We start from the raw sequence: 25,064 nt of genomic DNA on the forward strand, positions 1-25,064 counted from the left end.
TGTGTGTTTGGGGCGGACTTTTATCAAACTTTTATATGTCAAAGTTTGAATTGGCCAGCACGGTAACCCTTATGGATGCCTAAAATAAGTGTCGTCATGTCAAGTAAAGCAAAACGTGGGTTTAATCTCCTCTAGTCACACCTGAGAAAATGATACATGTTTTTCAGAAAGTCTAGAGATATGTGAAAATCCCCCCCAGCCACCCCCACAAAAAAAGAATAGATAAATAAATACATACATAATTAAATACATGAATGAAATGCAAACCTGAAAAATTGCTATACATGCCACAAAGTTTTCTCTGGACAGTTCAATTTTCTGGTAACATGCATGATAAATGAAATCTGTGGCCTTTAGTTCAAAACCTCCTCTGTATTCAGCAGGAACAGGGGGAGAGCTTTTACATTTATAATTGTTAACCCCTAAAGGAGGTATGAAATTCAATCTCTAGCTGGGGCCACATATTTAGTGCTGACATTTAGAAAAGCAATAATTCCTTGATCTAAGATTTGGCAGCTTTACAAGAGCTTATTGATGCGGTCATTAATGATGCATTTTAGAGTAACGATGCCGTTCTCAGAAAGAAAATACTGCAGTCTGGGCCTGCAGGGTCGATTTCTCAGAAAAAAACTAATACGCCTATCGATCTAATTATTTATTTGACTTATTGACACGCTGGGGGCTGCAGGCTTCGGAAAACTTGCAGAGGAGAGTACACTATTTTTTGAATCCTGAGTGCTAAAGCCATGTTTTTGCTTGAGTTTGTGCTTGCTACCTGTATGCGTGTACACACCCACAGAGAGCATTCACATACACACACTCACACGCATAGAAACATGAATGCCTCAGTAATATGAGAATATAACAATATGTGTCAGTGTTTAAAGCCAGCAACACTGAGTAGAAATGCAGCAGTAAACACATCACAGTGCAACACTCCTCTGAACTCAGTTGATTGTTCATGCCAAAAATATCCGGGATGAGGAAACTTGGCCTGTCTCGAAACCTCATCTCTGAGACAGGATGACACAGTGAGTCGACGCCCTAGGTTCTCCATCTGTCTGACTAAAGGCCCCTGCATGAGTTCACAAACAGTCAGACATAAACAGCACACGCAGCTCACAGCAAAGTTTGCACCCCAGCTCCCAGGAGCTTGAAAAACTGTTATTGAGAAAAAAAAAATTGAGTAAATAAAAAGAAGGCAAGTCATGAACTGATTGAGAATGTGGTGGCATGTCTCCCATCTTTAGTTGTGGCATATTGGTTAATCACAGCTAGCCAGGCACGGCCACTTAGTTGACATTATTGTCACCATAGTGTCTGAGCAAAGCATGACTGCACCAGCCGTCACACTGAGGGGGGTGTGCACGTACGCATTTGATTCACACTGCACATGGGCAGCAGCATAATTGATCAATACAACTTATGTTGAGGTTAAGGGTATAGATTAAGACAGGGATTCTCATGTTCCAGATCCTCAAGCTAACCTTTATTAAACCCTCTCATTTGAAGTTATTTAGCCCTAGAGACCCTGATATGTCATGTCAAAATATATTGAAAGTGGTGAGATTAAAACATAATGTTAAAAGAACCACTCACATTCCAATTCCTAGTGAATTAAATTCCAGAAAATGAATCTATTCCTCCATGTGCTGAAGACCCCTGAGAGCCCCTTTTAGAAACCCACTAGTTTAAGTTAATGGTCAACTTAAATAGGTTAGGGTTAGATTCGCACAAAGTAAACAGTTTGGTTATGGTTAAGGTAACCCGTTTTCCTCCAAGCTGATTGGAGGGCTGGCTCGGAGCAAGTGCCTAATTTTGAACTAGTTCTTCAAAAAAAAAAGTGGCATGAGGTCTTTGTTGGACCTCCACAGAGAGCCACTAATGTCCGGGGCTGCGGGCAGTGTTATCGATCAGATCAGTGTTTCTCAAAACTTAAAAGCTCAAAACGTCTTGCATGAGTCAGGAACCAAACGTCTCTCCGCAACCATAGCGCCGTTTCAATTTCCGGTCTCAGTCACATGAACTCTGCCTACCGTTTCACTCACTTCATCCAAATCCAGTGTGAAATGGCATTGCATTACGTTTCGCAACTATAAGTACAAATTTGATATGGGAGCAGGCTTCCCGGAGTGCCTACTTGGATGTGCCGCACTCCACTGTAGCTTGCAGTCTGCCTGCCATGCATATTTGGCAGTCAGTAGCACTTGGCTCGAAACCTCAAAACCTTTTCCACTCCAGGTACCCAGGAAGTTCCCATGCAACTTGGTTTATGTTGACGCTGTGTACTGTTGGCTCGGATAGCGAGAGGAAAGGAATTAATAAAGATTAAGCAGATAAATACAGAGGAGTGAGGCATGGATTTACATTATAAAACAGCCTGCTCAGTAGCATGCAATATAAGCAGCCCATAAAACAGATACAACAGAGAAGTAATAACTCAAAAAACTGACAGCCGTCCCCCTGGTGCTCCACAGCAAGGCAAGTACAGAACCCAAAACACACAATGTGCATTAATAATAGACCACCTTCTAGGTTTTTACCAGGACAAGCGAGCGAGGCTGGCTTTGAAACAACAGAGGCAGCGAGCAGGCAAAAGGTCACAAAGGTCACGCGTTACTTTGTCTTACTTTCCCCCCTGAGAGCTCGAGCGGGTGTATAGCGATAGATAATCAGGCTTCCCTGTCCTTCGTTAATTGTTCTGGCGACTTTGGCGTTGTCAGCAGGACAACATTTGCGCCCGTCTCCTTTACTGTAATTATCCAGGCAGCGCTGCCATGGGGTTCATGCTTCATCTCATTTGAATTAATCATAGGGGATGACTTAGTGTCTCTCTTCCCCTCAGCCTAGCCCTCTCCTCTTGCAGGGACTCATTACAGAGCAAAACTTTGTTCCCTGGTTCCCAGTGTAAAAATGGTGACACAGCACAGAGCACTGCGCTCCTCACTACAATAAAATGTCACAGCATTAAAATTCTGTCATACAGCAGTTAGGGAATCAGTGCTTTCCCTGCCTTTCCCTTCTCTTGCACGTCCCCTGGGTGAATTAACTTGAAGTATCAATGGTGGTCAAGTTGAGGGTTGGATGGTTTCACACACACTTATCCACTTGAAGGTGCTCTATGTAAAACTGCACTGAAGAGACAGCGCTTTAGACTCGACTGACAAAAAAAACGGTGGAATAAGCACAAAATGTTATGGCGGGGATTTTGTGCTTATCCCATATTTTTTGTCACTCTTAAACAATCCTCACCACAATCATACTGCAAAAAATCTCAATCTTGACAAGCCATTTAGTCTCATACTCAGGGTTAAAATCTTGTTTTTCTTCGAACAAGGTAATAAATCTGCCAGTGGGTTGAGATAAACAACATTTTTTTTTTAATTGTAGTGGGCTGAACTGCCTTAGTCTACCTTGTTTCCACATATTTGTACTTGTTTGCAGAAAAATTCTTAAATCAAGTGAAACTGCATTGGAAACAAGTGGGATTACCTCATCCAACTGGCAGATTTTTTTTTTTTTTTTTTACCTTGTTTTAAGAGAGAATAAGATTTTAAGACCGAATATGTAACTAAATGGCTTGTTGAGATGAAAATGTTTCCAGTGCAACACTCACTTTTCCACAGTGCACCTTTAACAAGGCACGAAGGCCGAAGATGGAAAAACCTGTTGCCTCGGTGAAACAGGCGAGGCACTTGAGCGGTAAAACTGGCCTGAGCTGCTGTTTCTCTTCAATAACTCTGAATAGTTTGGACATAAAGGCTGGTGGTTGTGATTTTTAGCTGATACCAGCGAGCGAGGCTCGGGTACAGCATCTGTTTAGGACATAATTCCTGTTATTACATACAGTCCTTCACAATCCATAAATGTAATGCCGGCAACAGGTACAATAAAGGCACAATGTAATTATGTTCTCATTAACAGAAACCTCAGGGAATGTGGTTTGAGTTATTGAACCTCTAACACTGCGTTCACTTTGAGGGGGGACGTAATTTACTTTTGACAAGTTTTTCCTGCAGCACATGGGCAGAAAAAAACACTCCACGGGTTTTTTTTAGAACAAATTACAAGTCTTATAATGCATTGTGTAAAACAATTAAACATTTGAGCACGGCCACATCAATACTCACACAATAATGCAAACAGTCCGAGTGAGACTACAGTGCGATTTAGCAGTTTCACTAATACTTAATCAGAAGTGTAATTTGTTCCAACTAGTCCCTATTAATATGAACAGATTTGGTTTATGCCACATATGCTACTGTGATTATCAGGCGTCAGACACCAGAGCGGTGTTCACATGCCTTATTTGATTTAACGTCTCAAAGCTGCAGGAAGTCACTGTTTGAACTGTGAAACTTCTGGATCCAAGTGATGTCGGTAAACTGCACACTCTTCTTATCTCCATTTTTCCTCTTAGATTGCGGCAGGGGCCTCAGTTAAAGGGGGTGGGATGCTTTTATTTGTTGCAGCTCCACTTTGTTTTGTCGACCGCTAAAACAGACAGAATCTCACCGAGTGCAGCTTTAATCTCATTACAGTTACATTTCCTCTGGGCATGTAAGCATATTCTATGAAAGCTTGCTATGAAAAAAAAAATATCACACCGTGAAATGCATTGTAACAAATTGAAGAGACAGCTGACTAGATGTGATTTGAGTGTTTTTTTAGCGGAAAGCGCCAGGAAATGAGACAATCGCCGGCACGAGGATCTGTAACCGAAGTAGCAAAAATGGGCGAGCTGACTTCTGGAGGAGGTGAGGCGCACCGAGCCAACTGCTCATCAAATGTGACCCAAGATTATCTCAGAAACAAAAAACTGCTGGGTCCCCTTGTGGAGGACGGAGATGGAAGATTCCTCCGTCGTCCCCTGACACAATGTCATTGTCTATGGCTCCCTGGGGGCTGAATGGAGGACATTTAATCATCACTTGGTAATATGACCGACTGGAAGCCCTGCCTTGGGGCCACATTAGCAATTCCCTGGCAACTATTAATCACAGTCAATTACAAGTCATGTCATCATCAACAGAGGACTAGCAGATACATTTACGACTGCTGATCATGAGGAAATTAATCACCAGTAGACACATTCAATATGTTATACGAGGCATCACCGGGTGAGAAAATGAAGCAAGGTCAAGGTTAAGCAGCTGTGTTTGAATAGATTGGGGATCATTATACAGATGATGTAGCAGAAACTGTTGTCAAAAATGTATAAAAACTCCCGGCTCAGTTGATTTTACTTTCATTGTCAGAAACCACGCTTTATCACTCCACATGCTGACATCTGGGGAGTGTCTGGGAGTCAACCTGTGGACCAGCGCCGAGTTCAAAACAAAAAGATTAAAAAGAGGAAAAATCCCTGGCCGTCTGTCTGGCCCTTGCAAGCCAGCTCCACAGAGAGGGAGAGGGAGGCTTGGTCGTAAATGCATCACTGGTCCATCTTCCACTCTATCTTTCATATGCCAAGCTCACACTGACACATTCATTGTGTTGCGTATCCGTCACGATAGAGTTATGTAGCAAATTAACACAACAAAGCAGCAGACCAAAAACTGCCAAGGCGGGGCTGACAACACAGAGAGAACAAAGTCCCTTGAGGAAGATGCAACCAAACACCACAAATTGATTCATTGGTTTGGTAGCATTAGAAATCAGTACCAGTTATGCTAACATTAATGTGCCGCAGCATAAAGCTGCCACTTTGTGTTCTTGTTATTGTGCTGCCTTCAAGTGCTGCTTAAAGTATTGCAATTACATGGTGAGTGCACATGAACAACCCAACAAAGCAGTCAATATGACTGGGAGTCTGGGAAATATGACAGAGAGCATGGAAGCCATGCCAAGAATTTATGTTAAAGTGATTATTGCTTGCCGTTTTATGCAAATAAACTGCAGTGTTTTCTATTTTCAGTCTTTGTTCACATTTTAAATTGCACACACATAAAAAGCAACTGGGCTAATAAACCCATTAAAACACAGATTACATATCTGATGTGCAATTTCCATTCTGCATCACAAAGTATTTCTGGAAGTAGGTGCTGACAAGGAGCACTTGAAGGCAGCATGACAACTTCTTTTTTAGAATCCGTGGTTGATGGGATAGAGAACAATTCATTTAAAGGTCGAGTTTAAAATGAGAAATTAATATGCCATATCTAAAATGCAAAATTAATTTTAAAAAGCCTATAAAAAGAGTCTATCTCTCAGTGATGCTTTGTTTTGTAGACGTGTGTGTCGCGCAGGGCAGGTATGGGTTGGAGGAGCTCTGCGTGGGTCGTGATGGGCCAACCTGAGTCAAACGTCCAGGGACATTTTTTTTTTTTTTTTTTTATCGCAGACTGTTCCTGGGTGCCCTTTTGACTACAGATGAACACTGAAGTGTCCATGATGCAAGGTGTTGCAAGTTGCTATTCCTGCATGATAGCTGCTGGTGTCGGTGCTGCGGTGTCCATCATGATTCATTGACACTGGTCAGTACAATGTCCCACAAAAGGCCCTTTCTCCTCAAGTCCAGAGCACTCCTGAACTGATGAGCTGTCAGTGAAACGACACTAGGCTGTATTGGCGCAGCCCAGTGTACTGAAACAAGCCGGGACGGTTCATTTGTTAAAGTCCCAGGCATCCCTGGGATTGTTCATTAACAGCAACATTATGAAACAGTGGAAAATTACAAGAAAACCCTTTTTTTGATAATGACTTCACTCTGTCTAAAGAGATTTCTGAACCATGGCTTCATTTTGCCTCATCATCCTATCTCGTTTTTTTTTTTTTTTTTTTTTTTTCCCCCACATTTTTTCAGTCAGTGGAAATGGAGCAGGAGATTAAACATACAATCTCTCTCACACTATTATCATCATCTTTTCTGCAACTCACAGGAGGGGACTTCTAAATGGATGCCACTTTATTCTGTCTAATGGTCCTTCTAGAGTCTTTAATGGCTCCTCTGTGTACATTTGGAGAAACACTCTCAGAATGTATACTTAGTATATAATTACAATAAGTTTGTTCTATGTAAGCTTGATTACCAACTGTTGGCAATATGTAACAGAAATACCTCAACTATAGATACAGTATCAAAGAAATGATCATATAGCATGGATAGTTTCATTTGTGGGTTACTTTTGTCATAAGTGTATTCTTATGTGCATGGGATGACAGGAGTAGTAATCAGTGCTGTCACTTCATGTGCATATCAAAGCAATTTCAAAGTTTAAATTATCATTTTCATATAGTCCATCATGCACAACCCATATGCAAGCATACACGCATTGAGTCAGAACAGGAGGGATCCTGAAAAACTGACAGAAAGAAAGATAGAAAGAAATAAAAGACTTACTTAGTGATAAGAAATTCAAAAATGTGTTACAGGCGTACACTGTTTAAGATAACTATTTCAAAATGGATTTCATCAAAGCTACTCTTTTCATCCAAACTGTCTCCTGTCCTTGGTCCTCCTTCATGCCATTCGCAGAAATGTTCACATAAGAATTCAGCATCCAGACGACGACGGGTCAAAACAATTCATTTTTAATTTTGTATTAAGTTATGAACAAAGGCTCTTTCATCGCCACTCTTCATGGCAGACTGTGCAAAAAAAAAAAAAAGAAAATCAACAATGGGCTAAACCAGCAGGAAAAAAAATTATACTTGACGGCCCACTATTTGAGGAACCAAGGTACAACTATATGTGGGCTGTAAAGTTATGTTACACCTAAACAGGCTGTTACTGTATATATTTTCACACATAAATATTAACAATAACTGCTGCAACCCTTCACAAATCTTTCATAGCGTGACAGTCACTGAAGACAAACTGCACTGTAAGCCCTCGAAAATGGCCTTGTAATCCTGCAACTCTGCAGTTCACGGCTGCAGAGCGCTCTGTGACTGTGGGTAAATAAAAAGCAAGTTGGAGGTGCCTTGTTAGACGACTACGAGAGGGAAAAATAAATCAGCCGTGTATAAAATGGGAGAATAATACAGTTCTTGATGATAGAAACTCACTCAAAATGCCAACAGCTATTAGGCACTTCTGTGAAGTTCCCCTTTCATCAAAGCAAGGCTGCAAACAGCTGCCGGTATTTGTCTCCGAACCGGCTGCCATGTCTTTTTTAGAAAACAGCGAGGTGAGAACTCGGAGCGGCCTGTTCAATTCGCCGCCTTATTACCCCAAACTTCCATTAGCCTTCTGGGCTCCCTCCAAAACACTCAATTAGTGAGTCTGTATTATCTCTGTGTGCGGTTTACAACAGGCACACAATTTAGATCTGCGGTGGGGGGATGTCCATCTTGCTGCAGTAGAATTTCAAAGAGAGCGTGAAGTGGACTCTAAGCATTAAGCACTGTTAAACTCAGCCCGTCCCCAAGTCACTAAAGTAGTAGTCGAGGAGCTAAGAGGGGCAGGCTACAGTATCATCAACTCTCAGATGTCAGGCTGATGGGTAATAATTATTAATGAGGAACATCTGCCTGTGGGTGTTGTACCTCTCAGGAGAGGTGCCACACACTTGAATGCTTACACATGCTGATACAGGCATGTGCACACACGCATTCGGCCCTCGGAAGTGCAATTCATTCGATACGCTTTAATTAGAATCCATCACTGGGACTCGGCGGCGACGTAGCCACAGCGCGATCACATCTAACCATCGACAAGAGACTTAAACAAGGGCCAGTGACCTTACACATGAACAGGGAGCAAACTAATCCCTCCTTAATCTCCATGTAACAGCAAGTTGGTGATTATCAAATGCAAGCATGCCAAGAAGTTAATACTTGTGTCCTTGTGGAGAATGCTCTTTAAGTTGTCTAATACCACTTTTGCACCAAGTATTTGAGTGTGCTGTTCTTTTTTTTAAAACTTGGGACTAAAAAGAGAGAGGGAGAGAGAGAGAGCGGCATCATTTACATAAACACAAGTCCCCGATTGGATATTTCACCTCAAGGTTAAGTGGAGTCACAATCTTCCCACCTGACTGAAACACAGCGTTCCCCCCAACAGTCTCCTGCTATAACTACAATATATAAGTCACTCGAGTCCAATCCTACAGGTGATTTATTGGTAATTTATCATAATAGATAGGTTAAATGGGGCTAACAGTGTAGCAGGAGGCCCCTCCAACATCTAACCCAACTCCCCAGCCAATAACATGCTTTCACTTTTCACCGAAACTTGCAAAAAGGCTTTTTTTTTTTTTTTTTTTTTTTTTAGTGGAATAATTACCTTCTTTTTAGATGCTAGTCAGTGAGCTGGTATATTTGTAACTGTCACCTTGGCTTTCTAAATTTCATATATTTGAATTTGAATGAATTTGTTTATTCCTAAACAAGAAGTAATAAAGGGAAATGTGTTTTTTTTTTTGTTTTTTTTTCAATGTTTCCAGTATTCAAACTCCATCACTGAATGCAAGGTTAGGCACCTGTTTGTGGGACTAAAAGGACACCATGCATCCTTTATCCCGAATGTCATTGATATGCTTAATGGCATTCTTGCACATTTGTATTTGGTATGAATTTCCATTTCTTTGCACTGTTTCTGTGATTTATTGTGTTGATGCTGTCACTGATGCTGTCCTTTTGTATTTTGTTTCAATGAGAACCCTGCAAAACAAACTTCCCCTCATGGGACAACAGAGATAACCTTAAACCTTAAACCTTTGGGACCACCTGCATGACCCTCATGGACCACCCGCTGGAAACCCCTGGTCTATAATGTTGTTTGAAATTCAAAATTTGAACAGAAATGATTGACTTTGACTCTCATTTACTTTAATGGCGGCTGCATCCATTTTGGCGACGAGCGGGGAGCCATGTAGGTTGATGGCGCTGCATGTAGGTCAGTCTCAACCAGCGGGTGCTTATGTAACATTACTACCTACGTGTTGTCAGCCAAGGTTGGAGGTCATAGCGCTGCATCGCCCACCACCTGGTGATGTAGAGAGCCAAAGACGCCATGAGCAAAAGAGAAATTGATAATGGGACTGTGTGTTTCAACACAAACGGGAGACCGACTACCTGTTTGCAGAGTTTAAGGTGGATCACGATGTTTGGTGTGTTTGCAGACTGCAACAGTGATGAAAGACTATAACCGGCGCTATAACAGCACCCACGATGACAAATGTGAAAAATAAAGCGGTGCTGCAAGACTTGCCATCATTAAGCATCTTAAAAGAAAAGTAAGTAAGCAGCAGAGCCTTTTCAAAGGAATTTCAAAAAAATCTCTTGATGCATCTCACCAAGCGGAGATGGAGCTAGGAAAAGCCAAAAAGACATAGTCTGGTGGAGAGACAGAGAGTGGGTACTAGGTTGGGTGTGGCTTTGAATATGCATTGCGGCCCCTCATGATGACTCAAAATATTTTCTGGTCCCTTAAACCTCTAGGAATCCATGTTCTGCCCTTGTGTTGTTTGGCTTTGAAATTGCATGGGGGCCATTACGACAAATGTTCCTTGTGTCATGGAGGACATACTGCCTGGTGTTTGGACGAGGCAGCCTAGAAAATGAGGTCTTACATCTTCCTTTGGGGGGGGGGGGACTGCTTGGGGTACTTCCTCTGCACAGATCCACACAGCCGCAGCTTTTTCAGCACCGTTCTAACCTTTTTTCCAAGCGCTGAGCTCCATAGAGCGAGCCGGATCCTATGCCAGGTACCGAGGGACGTTAAGCCATTATACAATAATGAATCTCAGCCTCAGGTAATTACTGCAGCATGCGGCAACAGCCTACAAGATTTTCCAGCGTGTGTCCTTTGTGTGAGACAGAGGGGTGGCAAGTATATGGCGTGTGTGTGTGTGTGTGTGTGTATGTGGTTGGAAGTAGGTGGAGGTGAGGAACTGGGGAGGGAGGGCTGTTTGTGTCGGCGTGCCCTTGCTATCCTCCTAAAGGTGTTGGAAGACAGATAAGGAAAATGGCCGCTCCATGCTACAGTGACTGAATGTGCCCAGCTGTCCTCAGCGGAGCCCGGATGACAATTTTCACTGCGGTGTCTCGAAGTTGGGATGACTGGTGGACGGACATGAGGGGGAGAGGCACTGAAGGGCACTGTGGATGTCTGAGAGGATGGGAAATGTGTCAGAAAGTGAAGTGAAAAAGAGAAAAATGACAGGGAGAACCTTTACCGGCAGATTAAGAGACGGCTCCACCTTGACATGTCCATTAGAGACACGGTGAAAAGGACATGAGCGTGACGTTATCTGCAGCGGCTGAAGTGGTCAAACGGGTGTCCGGTGGTTCAAAGAGTGGGGGGTGCAACCCTGACTCAGACCGCCGTACACCTTCACCGACAGGATGGAGCCTCTTATGAGCTTTTATAATCTTATGAGAAAATGACGATGAATGACTCATTCTTTTTTTTTTTTTTCTTCATCTCTGCTCTGAATTGGGTCAGCTACTGTCTGAAGAGAGGGAGGGATAAGGAGAAGGTGAGAGATGATGCATGACAAAATGGGGGAAAAAAAAAAAAGTATTTTAACTGTAATATTATGAAAAATGAGAACAGGCATGGATGGTCTCAAGATGAAATGTAACACCTCGCCATGAATCTCCTTTGTCGTGTGCCCGCTGCGTGAGTGTGGGATAATGGAACTGAGATGATGTGAACTTAGTAGTGAGTCACATGTTTTGAAAATGGTGAAAAGAATAAAACCAGGTCGTTCATTCCAAAATGTAGGTCGGCGGAAAGAAACAGAAAGGCTCTGATCTTCAATATCCTTGAATAAAAAATGCCTATTCATGTATAGACATTTGTAGAATATTCACGTGTGCATGCTCTCTTTCTCTGTCTCTCTCTCTCTCTCTCTCTCACACACACACACACTCAGACACCCTTACACTCACATGCACACAGTCCTCAGTCATATTTAGTCAGGCATTCACTAAGCTGAATCACTGCCTCAAAAAAGAGACCTAACATCGCACACTGGCGCTGTGCAATTTTCTGTACCCTTTTAAACTAGCACACAACTCCAGCAGCTTTGTTGGGAAGAGGGATTCCTCTATTTATGAAACCCACTCAGCCCTGAAGAATAAGCACTTTCCTCCACCTATGCACAGTAGAAGAAGTGATGACTCATTTTTCAATGACTATTGTCAGCCGGGGAATATACGAAGAGGGCCGGAGCTGCCTGAAAGCCGACAGCAAGCAACCTGCGATGAGCGTTACAGCGACTTATCATGGCAACAGTCTAACAAGTCCAGCTGATAAGGATGGATTTGGTCGCTCAGATGCAAAGGTACAAATTAAACACCCGGCTAAGACCACTTGCTCCATTCTAAGTCGACAATGTGTGCATGGCTCTGGATACTCGCCACCCTCTGTGGTGGAGGCACACCCAGCCTTAGGAATGGTGGGCCCCATTGTTAAATGCCTGCAGTGTATTACATTACACCGTTTATTTGCCTAGTGGCTGCACCCTGACCACGGCAACCCACAGGCACTGACTCCGCTGACAGATGAACATCCTCTCTCTCTCTGTCACACCTGGTCACAATATGTCAGCCACCGACAGCCCCGCTCCGACACACACACACACCGCCTATGGATTCCACAGGCGCGCCACACACAACGTCGAGGAAGAAAACAGAGGGAGATTCCGGAGTTATTCTTCACGAGAGGGCGTCATGGGAGCTGAGGCAAACTGCAAAGATCTGCCACTGGCAATCTGTTCTGCTGGCAAGGACAAAGACGAGAAATCAGAGAGCATAACAGGATAATGTTGACCTCAGAAATATAAGACTTGTTATTCCACCTCAAGGGAATGAAATTATTGATATAAGGATGAATGTTATTCTTTAACAGCCTCTTTTATTATCCGTTAATTATTGAACAAGTCGGGTGTGAAATTGCCCCGACAACTGGCACTGCATGGCCAGTTTACTTTTCAGTTATCTTATCTATTGTTCAATTATTCAGCTAATAACTTAAAATTGTTTGCAATTTGCACACGTTATATCTTGATATGAGACAGATATCTGCCGGTTTATGTGGGGACACGGCGTCTAGCCACCAATACAAGCAGAGATATGCTCTTATAATTAAAGAAAACGCCGCTTCCCGTGTTTATATCGTGATCGATCTGTGTCTGTTGTATCATTTCGCTCTGTTTGTGAGCTTTCCATCTATCAGTGAGGACTTGAGTCGTTCCAGGTCTCTTTTGAGATATTAAACGCCATCAATCATCACCACATTAACTTTGAAACATCTGTGTAAACACGATCACCCCTGAGAAGACTCTCTGCCAGCCGTTGCTTTTTAAACTGTGTGTCACCAGCTTGGCTTTTAGGGGGAAATCTGCTGGACTGCTTTATGGCTCGAAGGCGGCCCGCTTTACGACACAGAACAGGAGGAGGGCACTTCCGGGAGCTAGACCTGTCAGGGTTGTTAACAATGGCAGATGGTGCAACATGCTACACGTAGCACCTTTAATGCAATCTTCTTACACTTGATAAACAGACACACTCATGCGCCTCGGTGACTCACGTAGCGTAGATTACACAACAACACTCAACACAGTCTGCTCATGTAACACGACATGAGGAGGGGAGCGTGTCGCAGAATCACTGAAGTCCACCGAATGACTGCGAGCACTCGGCGGAGATCATCTTACGGGCCACATGTCTACCTCTGGCAGCGCTCATCTGGCCGACCCTGGAGGTGAGGCAGGGCGCTGCTGGGAGTCAAACGCACGCCGCATCAATCAGGAGTCACTCGGCGGCCAGGTGCTGCTGCGCTCGCCCGGATGAACCGTATGCGTGAGGAGAATGTCTTCCATACTCGGGACAAGGTTCAAACACAGACTCAGGAGAGGTGCTTTAAAATACTCATTGGCAATTCCATCAGCTACTTTAGGAGATGGACTTAGATATCTTCTCTTATCCTTGGCTGTAATTTGTGCTCTTTAGGGAGAATTCTCAGAAAAACTGATAGGACATGAAAAAAAAAATGTGCTTCCTACCAAGAATGGGTTGATGCCCCCCACCCCCCACCAGCTCCCCCATCCTGAAACCTATGCCTACATTTCCAACCTATTTCCAACACAGCCTGTATTTTTCCTCACAACTTCTACTCACTTTATGGTTTTGTCATAGTCTCAAAGATTACCGCTGCCATCATTCAAGTGAGGTTCACTTTCTGATGTTGAGTGATTATAATGAGCTGTCCGCGTTGAAACTAATGAGACTTTTGTCATTGTGTTCATCATAAAGTACACCCAAATAATGCATTCAGCGGATAAAACAAAAAAATTCCTCTCGCCAGATCCCAGTAATAATGGCCTGTCAACAACTCTGATATTTACCCACAAAGGTCCATAATTCTGGAGATGCTCTTGTCTGTTTTGTTAAACACTGCAATAAAGTACAACCGCACGCTGGACCACTCTGCAAGACTGTGAGGGATAATTGTAATGCACTCAGGACTGGCTGCAGCCTTTTCAGCATTTAAATAAGCTTTTCATGTCTCATGCATCTTGCATCCTTTTTAGCTCTGTTTAAAGAGAAAATGTCCGAGTTCTGCTATTTTTATTTGATTTTATTTTGTCTCCATCTCTGCCGTGTGCTCATTGCTGCGGTGTTTCTGCACTGCACTCCCCACAGATCACATTTGAATCAAACAGGGTCCAGCACTGTGATGTCTTTGTCCTTGGATTTTCTATTGATTAAGACTTTCTGTAGGTGGTGGTCTTTTCTTTGTCCATTCAGCCATGGTGGCTATCGGTGTTCTCATGCTTCTTCTATTTACTATAAACCATCTGGAAATCAAAATGCATAACTTCCTGTGAATCAGAGTAATTTTTTCCAGGAAAGGATTACCAGACACTGAGTATTCAGAACAGCAAATGTAAAAGCTTCCATGCTCTGGCTATAGGCTGAATCACAGCTGTGTTGTATCAGTCAGTGATAGAGAGTGTTTACGATGCATAAGGAATTATTGGTTTATAATATGCAAAGGGGTCCAAACAGCACACACTCTAATACACACACACACACACACACACACACACACACACATAGATAGAGCAAATGTCTGGGAGGGACATGATGATCTAACATGTGAATGTGGAGAGGACAGGAAGGGTCACAGTTAAAGGTGGAGCTCATCTTTTCAAGATGAGGTTAAAAGCCTTTGAGGCAGTGACCTTGCATTTAAACCCCCCGGGGTAAGGCTCATAAACAGGTGTTAGAACAGCTGTAATAGAACAGATCCTGGATGGAGTGTGTGGGGGTGTGTGTGTGTGAGAGAGAGAGAGAGAGAGAGAGAGAGAGAGAAGTGGATAGAAGTGAGATGTGTAAGGACAGTAGAGAAGCAGTGTGTTGGCCGCAGACCACCATGACAGCCCACAGGGACAGGGAGTGTGCATTCCTTCACTCTAATGGGGCCATTTGGCGAACGGCTATGGAAATGAGTGCTTGAGCATATCAGTTTTAATGTGCATAACAATAGCCTTTGCACTTTTAACATACTCCATCCTTAAACTCCATATGCTGAAACTCAATATTTTATCCATAGTCGGGTTTGACAATAATGAGTTTTTTTAGGGTTGATATTAATATATTTAAACCAAAGCAGTAGTTTTTTTTTTTTTAACACACAATTTTAATGCAATAAAACCAACAGAATTTACGAGGATTCATCGTTTCCTGTAGAATTTTATTTTTGTCAGGGTGGAAAAGCCTCTGAATCAGCATTTACACAACTGGAAAGTCTAACTCAACGCTGAAAGAGAGGCTAATGAATTATTTTATAGGTGTATAAGCAGCTCCCAAAGGCAGGGTGAGGCAGGATTCATTGCAGGTTTTAAACTGCCTGCCCTGAAGCGGTTAAGTAAAATCATAACCTAATGTCTCTCTTGGCAATGGACAAAATTGACTTGCTGATATCTGATTCTTATTAAAAGGCTAAAACAGGTCCAATATGTCAGCCAACTGATATATTAGTCTCTAATTCATAGTTGTAGATAAGCATATTGTGAGCTGCTGTATTGTGTGAATTACCGTAGGAATAACAGTGATAATAATCTTTATTTTTGTAGCACTTTTCAAAACAGAATTTATAAAGCTGCTCTCCAGATAAAAGGACAGCATGGTAATGAAAAACCAAAGCAACAGAAAAGTAAGCCAATAAAAGAATCATAGGATAGGAGATTACAAACAAGCAGATTATAACAAGATTCGAATAATCTGAAGTATAAATAAATTATTGAATAAAAATTGAACATAAACAGAACATTACAAAAGCAGAAGGTTGTGCGATGGCTCATAGGGGGTTAAGAGTGGAGACCAGACACAAAATTTTGAAATCAATCCTACACCTCACTGACACCCAATTCAGAGAGGCTAAGATTTCTTGGTTCTCGTAAGAATGCAGCATTTTGAAAAGGTTGTAATAGGTTGATTGATTTCTTTGTGAGACCAGCGAAAAGAGCGTTACAATGATCCAGTCTACTTGACTCAAAGGCTTGCATGAGTTTTTCAGCATCGGACAAGGCAAGAATAAGTCTAACTCTGGCAATATTCCTGTACTGGTAGAGTGAAACGAAAACCTGAGTTCAAAATCAAAGGCCGTCCCAAATTTCTTGCCTGCTGATAACAGCACAGTCCTAGAGGAGCTACACTCCATGGACAAAGGTATTGGACCACCTGCACATTACACCAACGGGAGCTTTTATAACATCCCATTCTAAATCCATGGGCATTAATATGGATTTGGTCCCTTTGCAGCTAGAACAGCTTCCACTCTTCTGGGAAGGCTTTCTACAAGATTTTGGAGTGTGTCTGTGGGAATATTTGCCCGTTCATCCAGAAGAGCATTTGTGAGGTCAGACACTGATGCTGGACGAGAGGGCTAGGCTCGCAATCTCTGTTCTAGTTGATCCCAAAGGTGTTGGATGGGGTTGAGGTCAGGGCTCTGTGCGGGCTAGTCAAGTTCTTCCACACCAAACTCACCCAGCCATGCCTTTACTGAGCTGCTTTGTGCACTGGGGCTCAGTCATGCTGGAACAGAAAAGAGCCTTCCCCAAAGTGTTCCCACAAAGTTGGAGGCAGAGAATTGTCCAAAATGTCTTGGTGAGTTGAAGCATTAAGATTTCTCCTCACTGGAACTAAGGAGCCAAGGCCGAGGCCAGAAAAACAAGCCCATAGCATTATCCCTCCTCTAGCAAACTTTACAGCTGGCACAATGCAGTCAGCCAGGGAACATTCTTGCATTCACCAAACCAAAACTCATCCATACGCATACTCATCCTCAGTGATGTAAGGCTTGCATGCAGTTGCTCGGCCATGGAAACCCATGCCATGAAGCTCCCGGCGCTCAGGTTTTGTGCTGATGTTGATGCCAGAGGAGGTTTGGAGCTCTGCAGTTATTGAGTCAGCAGAGCATTGGCCACTTTTACGCACCTCAGCACCTCAGCGCTCGCCGACCTCACTCTGTAACTTTACGTGGTGCTGCCCCCTGGTGGCTGAGTTGCTGTGGTTCCTAAATGCTTCCACTTTGCAATAATCCCACTTCCAGCTGACGGTGGAATATCTAGGGGGGAAGAAACTTCACAAACTGGCTTGTTGCAGCGGTGGCATCCTGTTACATTACTATTACAGCACCACGCTGGAATTCAGTGAGCTCTTTAGAACGAGGCATTCTTTCACAAATGTTTGTAAAGGCAGACTGCATGCCTAGCTGCTGGTTTTTATACACCTGTGGCAATGGGGCTGAATGAAAGACCTGAATTCAAGGATTACTTCTTTTTTATCGTTGCTGATAATTAGAAATTAATTTGATATCCAGACCTCAGTGTTACACATAAGGAACATGCTGATGGAAGGGAACTCGTTGGAGCTGACAGCCAGGTAGACCTGCAAATTGTCTGCATACACTGTGCCTGCTGAAAAGCTCTCTCAGCAAAAAAGAGAACAGGACAGGGCCCAAAACAGAGTCTGGTGGGAGCCTGCATGTCATTGGTGTGGGCTTAGAAACAGAGTCACTGAAAGACACTTCAGGATCACAGTGTCAAACTAAAAAGGTCCCATTACTGTATGTTTCACCCATTTGGAGAAACAGTTACTTTAAATAGAGTGGTCCACTGGTCTGCTTTGTCCACAGCAGCAGAGAGGTCTAACCAAACTAAAGTGGTACAGTTATCAGAGTTCAGGCCAATGTCATTAGAAACTTCTAGCAGAGCAGTTTGAGCGCTACTGTACAATGGACTCAGAAACCAGATTGAATTTTTTAATAGAGGATTGTATCAGAAAGCAGTCAACTGTGAGTAAACCATTTTCTCAAAGCCGTAGACAGGAATGGGAGTTCTGAAATTGGGCCCAAATGCTCATGACATTTGGGCCCAAATTAGGCTTTTAAAGTAGCAGCTGAACAACAGCCTTTTTAAAGCGTAAGGCTGTAGCCCCTGTGTCCAAGGAACTGGTAAGAACAGCTAAAATGCCAGGGGACAAAATGGTAGAAACATCTTTGAGGGGTCTGGCCGGCACAACATCTAAAGGAGAAGAAGGGGATTTTATAATACACCACACCGATTTATCCAGATCAGTCAAGGAAATGTGGTCAAAGGAGCTCAGAATAGGGGAGGCTGTATTACAGACTGTGCAGCATTGACAAGGGGAGGATATCTTACTGATAAACAGAAGCTTTCACAATGTTCAGAGGGGGAGTGAGCAGGTTGTTACGGTATTTGCATGCTGCACCCATCTCAGCATGCAAGTCTGGGTCATTTCTCTTTGTACGTGTGCACACTTGTGTTTGTGTATGCATATTCATGAGCTGGGTGTTTATGGATAGGAAAGGTTCACTCACTCAGCTCGGCGATGCTGCCCACTCGGGTTGCCAGCAGGGATTGTTCCAGGGTGCGGAGCTCGGCCTGGGTGTAGGCATGGCCCTCACCTGCCCTTCCCGAACGCTGCTGGTCCCGATGGAGGTTCAAACTCTCTGGCAGGCTCAGCACACCTGGAGACAGAAGGCAAGAGGTCAAGGCATAGGTCAAGGGTCACAGTAAAAGAAGATAACACTGACGCATCATCTTTTAGTGAAATCAGTTTCATCAACATTTAAGTATCCTACTTCATGTCTTTTTGCTGGTTTTCAGTAAATCTCTAACACTGCGAGAAGTCTTGAGGGGCAGGACGGATCACAAAAAATAAGCAGTTTCAGTTAAGAGCTCAAACAGAGTTGAGCAGCTAAATTATAAGACCCACATTTTTTTTTTGCCCATTCAGCTGCTAGTGAGCAAGCATTAGTTTAAATGACTGAATATAGACACAAAGTCATGGGTAAATACAGCTTGTATTTTTTTGTGCGAGAGCCACAGCCAGCATCATGTTAACATAATGAATAAGCCCAAACTTAACAATGGCATGCTGATTCATTTTGTCTCCAATGAAGTATGGCACTTCTTTCACACAAAAGTTCCTTACAGTCAAAACAACAAAGCGTCAGTTTCATCTTTGTATGTGTTTAATTATAAATGAGCTAGTTATTATGACCATAACTTTTGATTTTATTCACTGGATACAGCTTGTGGCCACTATTTTAGTTCTGAATTCAAAGAGTGACAGCGAAACTAGGCAACCCTGGAATGTGTAGTTTTCCTTTTGTATTATATCTGGCTGTGTTCACAGGTGGGTAGTGTGCATTTTCTGCAAACAAGGTGTAGGAGACAATGTTGGCTGGAGAGGATTAATCCATTTAGGTCCTGCTACTCTCGCCAGGCTTTGTTTGGCTGCTGAGAATGGGTTGTGACAGATGGGATATCGAGCTTTTGCTACAGGAGAATGGAAAGCAACACCCTGCCGAGTGCTAATCCTAATGACACGGCGCAGAGGGATATGCTGTTTCTCAACAAACAGTAATTACAACATGGAGGAACTTAGTCGATTTGTCTGCATGCGATGCCAGCACATAAGACAATAGACACTGTCTCACTCACATGTACACACAGGCACATAGTGGACTGATCTCATGACTCGCAGATCGCCACTCGGGGAAGCAGCTTTCCTAGAGCAGGGAGTTCAGGCTCCTCCAGCTCCAGATTCCTCCCACCCCATCCTAAACCGAGAGCATCCAGCCCAGGAATTCCACTATTCCCCAGCCAGGGTCCCGTTCCCGCATCCTCCCACAGCCTTTCCTAAGGGTCAGTTTTATTTAGAGTCCCAAATAATTTATCTAAAAGCTTTTTCCATGTTTGCCTGACCATTGACCAGTATTGACAGAACTGCCTCTGTTGGGTGTGTCTCAAAAGGAATTCTTCAAGCGGAAAGGGATCGGACTGTTGGTGGGTGGTTCTGGCTTGCCGTCTTCTTGGACTTCTGTGTTCCAAATGTCCTCACATGGACGGAAAGGCGAAGAAAATCCTGCAAAGTGAGGATGCTTAGCTCAAGTCCATATAGGGTTTTAGGGTTATTGGGTTTTGGATTCAAATTACAATGCACAGAAAAAAAACATCTCAATTTTAACAAGCTATGTCGTGTCATATTCAGTGTAACAATCTTGTTTTTTCTTAAAAAAAAAAAAAAAAAATCTCCAAGGGGATGAGATAATCCCACTTGTTTCTGATGGAGTTCCACTTGTGTTTTTTTTTCTGGGAACAAGCATAAATCTGTTGAAACATGGAGTCAGAATGAGCTCACTAGGATCAAGACAAAGACACTTGATTCAGGAAAAGTCTGGAAACAAGTTGATTAGCAGTGGAAACAAGCGGGATTATCTCATCCCAAAGGCAGATTTCTTTTCACTTTTTTGAGGAAAAACAAAATTTTATCACTATACACAACACTGAAAAACTTGTTAAAATGAGATTTTTTTTTGCAGTGTAGGATTAGTCATGGTTGAGTATGTTAAGTTCCCCACATGCAGCAACAAAAATATGTATGTGCATCTTTGCAGGCTTGCATGTGTAAGGCCTAAAGAAATTAAATAATTACACCTCCAAAAGTAAATACTAATTTCCAAGACTGAATTCATCAGTTCAAAGAGTTATAATGCAAAATTGTAATCAATGCTCATTTTCCTAAACTAATAGTCACGGATCAGGAGGTAAATACGGAGCTTTAAGAATAGCCTGTGAATCAGCAATGACAGGATATACATAGCAACAAACATAACAATGTTGTGCCACTGCAATATGTTGAATTTTGCAAATGTCTGGGGTGAGCAAAGACAAAAAAAAGGGAAAAAAATGACTCCAAATTCTGAAAGAAAGCTTCAAAGTGCCTGGTGGCAAACAGAGAAGCAGGATTGCATCTCCGACCTGAGGTTCAAAGCACGCTGTCATTTTCTCCTCATCTCCAAGTCACAGATTGAGGCGGAGGAATCCTGTGGACTTCTTCTAATCATATTAGGATTCACAAGTTCCACTGCTGGAGATTGTACTTGTATGGTTTTGGGAAAACACATTTGAATAATTCATGATCTTCTTGATAATCAAGGCTCCCCTTCTTAGCCCTTGCCCTGTGTCTTCCCCAACTCTCCGTCGCCCAAACTATTCTTTTAATGTGATCCTGGGGTGTCGGGGAAGCTCTTTGCTGCATTATTCATCCCATCAGATCAAGACGTATAAACAAGTCTGCAGTTCTCTCCCCCACCTCGCTCGCCCCTCTTCCGCCCTCCCCTCCATGTTATCTCTCGCTAACACTTGGATGGAAGAAAAAACAGCACCGATGTTTGATCCTGGGTGATGTTTGCGCTCTAAACATCTGAGGTGAAAGAGAAGCCAGTCTGGCCCCTTAGAGACAAGACCAGGAACAGGCAGGGTGGGAGGACCGAGGGGGGGATACCTACACAAAAGTCTGATTAAAAAATGACAAGCAGCATGAAATCCCCCGGAATGGGGAACTGTTGCAGTGCTGTTTTTTTTTTTTTTCGTTAACCCCATATTTCTGAGTCATTTTTCAACTGCATATTCCCGCAACCTCAAAGCAATTGCATGACCTCGGCGACATGTATATTTTGAGAAAGTCTAATCCCAGATAAACAGATATGACCTGCATTTTCTATTCTGGGGCACTCTTCGTCTCCATTGCTGTCGGGTAGATGGGAGAAGATGGAGACTGGGTCAGGGGGACAAGACTACTTTAGAGCACGGAGCTGTGTACAAAACTCCCCAGAGTCGTTTCAACAGAAATATTGCTGCTCACGCAAGCAGTCATAAATAATGTAGAGAATATTGAGCATCCCATCTTTGCCAGGCCGCCTGAGCTGGAATAGATCATGGGAGAAAAGGTTCGCTAGAATTCACACGCCGATGGCTTAGAACAGAGCAATTAATACAGTGAATATTCTCACAGTTTGAAACAATGTTGAAAAAAGTCGCTACTCTTTAATATTATTAGAGTTTAAACCCCGGAGCTGCTGCATTGATAATGGAAAGAGTTTCCAGCCAAGAGTGAGGAGCTGCAAACTTTTTGATGTTCACATGAGTCTGCTGGGTTGAAAACCGTTCTGAAAGATGCAACTCACACACGCCATGATGCCAAGTGCCTGCTCACAAACATGGCTTCCCTTTGCTCTTGTTTTATTGCAAGCAAAAGAGATTCAGCAAAGAAGGGAAAAAAAAGATGAACTAAAAATACACCAGAATTTGCAGAGAAGAACACAAAGGTATACCCCTCGCATGGGGAACATACTTGACTGTACTGACTTTTTTTGGCGAAAAAAAAAAAAAAAATGAACAAATGCAAAAAAAAAAAAAAAAAAAAAAAAAAAAAACTGACAACTTTTCAGGAAGGAAGAACAGCAGCCTTGTTTTCTGCTCGTCACAAAGGTCAGAGAGGTGCCGAAGGTGTCGTTACGAGCTTTCCACATGACAACGGCACGGCGCTTTTACCCTGACTGTTCCACCTCTGGGGCTTCACAGGCCCAGTAATGGCACGATGGCAGTCTTAAAATAGCTTTCACCCATGTGTTTATCATCATGACTATCTCATATTCTGTGTTTTGCTCCTGGTAATTTATTGTGTTTTCTTTAGGGAGATAACCCAGATCCACTGAGGGAGATGAATCTGAAGTCCAAGACGCCCCGCAGAGCCTGTTATTCCAACTTAAGGCAAACTGCACACCAGTTTGCAAGTGACAATACTTGCGCCACAGTGTTATGTTTTTTTCGTCTCTTTCCAGCACAAGGCTTGCGAGAAAAACATTGCTGTTTTGATGGGACACCTTGACATTTTGAATTCTAGCTATTTTTCCTCCACCAGGCACTTGTTGCATTGAAAATGTTGGGAACGGCGGGGTGGGGGTTCTATATTTGTGCATTAGTCAAAAAGTGTCTTGTTTGCCTTGCTACTTTTTTCTCCTCCACCAGCCTTCTTTACCAATGTCACTGTAAGCTTTCAGTAACTTTATAACAATCGCTGACATCCTGCATTTGACAATACTGCTGTATATTACAAAAATATGGTGTATATGAATCTTTGCAATTGAAGCAGCGCTGCAAAAAATCTCCATCTTGCCAAGTCATTAAGTCGTACTGAGTGTTAAAATCTTGTTTTTCTTAAAACAACTGAAAAAAAAGATGCCAGTGGGATGAGATAATCCTTCTTTTTTCATTGTAGTTTCACTTGTCTCAGGAATATGTCTGGTGTAGTATAAATTAAAGTAAACATTTGTTTAATAAGTCAGATCATCAGGGGAATGGCACTTGGTTCAAGAAAATTCTGGAAATAAGTTGATTAGTATTGGAAGAAAGTGGGATTATCTCATCCCAGCAGCAGATTTATCTTTTTTTTTTTTTTTTTTTTTTTTTTTAACTTGATTTAAGAAAAACTCAATTTTGAGACTAAATGACTTAATATGATGGAGTTTAGGCTTGGCCCTCACTTTGGCCACAGTTGATTTAGTGCAGTGTGAAGTCAAACCAAATGATAAACAACAAAAAGCAACGTTTCTTGAGCATTTAGGTCTCATCAGTGTGCATACATGCATGAAGAAATGTTATGTAGCCAAGCATGAGAACATGAGTACATCTTTATATGTATGTGAGTGTGTGTGTGTGTGTGTGTGTGTGTGTGTGTGTGTGTATGTGTCCAAGCCAATCTTAATTAACAGCTCATTACATGGATAGCCCTGTTTCTCTTGCATGAGAAGAGCACCCTTTGAGAAAGGTCTTCTCGGGGGGCAAAAAGGGAGAGAGACGGGACTGTCCGGTCTGTTTGATCTGTGTGATCAAGCCTGTGGCATAATGAGATTCGTGATCAACACCATTCCTTGGAATGATGGAGAGGTTACTCCTCTCTGAATGACCTCACCACTCAGAGCTCAGACAACTCAATCCCTCAATGCCTGACCTTTGAAACGTCTTCACAAGAAAAGTCTTTGCTCCTCATGCAGGAAGAAAAACACTTCTGAGAAATTCCGTGCCTATGAAAGAACTAAGGCTTTTATCCCCCTTTCAAAGATGCGGGTGGCGCTGATAGGATGACATTTTGATTTACAGTAATTATTCTGCCAAACGCACTTGTCCTGGGCTCTTCTAAATGTCAAGTCAAGGTCATTTGGGTCACTCTCCAAGCATGCAGCTTCTGCTTGGTGCCCAGGTATCGCGGTAACGCTCTTGAACCGCTGCAGTGCACACCTCCTTATTTTCTACAGGAATGTCCAATCGATTTCTGTGTAGCAAGAAGTGGTGCTCTCTCTTGTCAGAGAAAACTCACCCAGAATATTAACAGGTAGTTGCCATGGCAACAGGCAAGTGCTGCCTAACAGCTTGGTGATTGGCTGTGCTGGAAAACCATCGTTTTTTACTGTAACAAAGCACACATACAGGAAACTCCACCTGATATAGCTTTGTTGAGTCTGAAGCCCCAAAGCCCCCATGTACACATGAATGACCAGACATTTTGCAAAAGTATCGCATCAGAGGGGATGATTCAGTTGGGTAGCTGCAGCATCTACACGAAAGAGACATTTATTCTCTCATCAATAATGAATGAATGCAGCTGGGACTCAAACCACATTAGCGATGAAATGGCCAAGATGATCAAACATCCCACCCAACTGGCTAACTGCAAATGTCAGCCATAGATCCACAACCCAGCTGTTTGTAGGGGCTCACAGCAGTACCAGA

The 25,064-nt window shown here is 42.8% G+C and overlaps 1 protein-coding gene across 1 annotated transcript in view; it reads right to left on the bottom strand.

Annotated features, from left to right (window-relative positions):
• Positions 1-25,064, bottom strand: part of btbd11a (BTB (POZ) domain containing 11a) — a 140,250-nt gene that overhangs the window by 26,939 nt on the left and 88,247 nt on the right. Inside the window, exon 2 of the mRNA XM_030045748.1 lies at positions 18,803-18,952. Within this exon, the coding sequence (XP_029901608.1) occupies positions 18,803-18,952 (150 nt within the window). The remainder of the gene's footprint in view (positions 1-18,802; positions 18,953-25,064) is intronic.

The sequence above is a fragment of the Myripristis murdjan genome, chromosome 23, assembly GCF_902150065.1.
Source record: "Myripristis murdjan chromosome 23, fMyrMur1.1, whole genome shotgun sequence".
Lineage (NCBI taxonomy): Eukaryota > Metazoa > Chordata > Actinopteri > Holocentriformes > Holocentridae > Myripristis > Myripristis murdjan.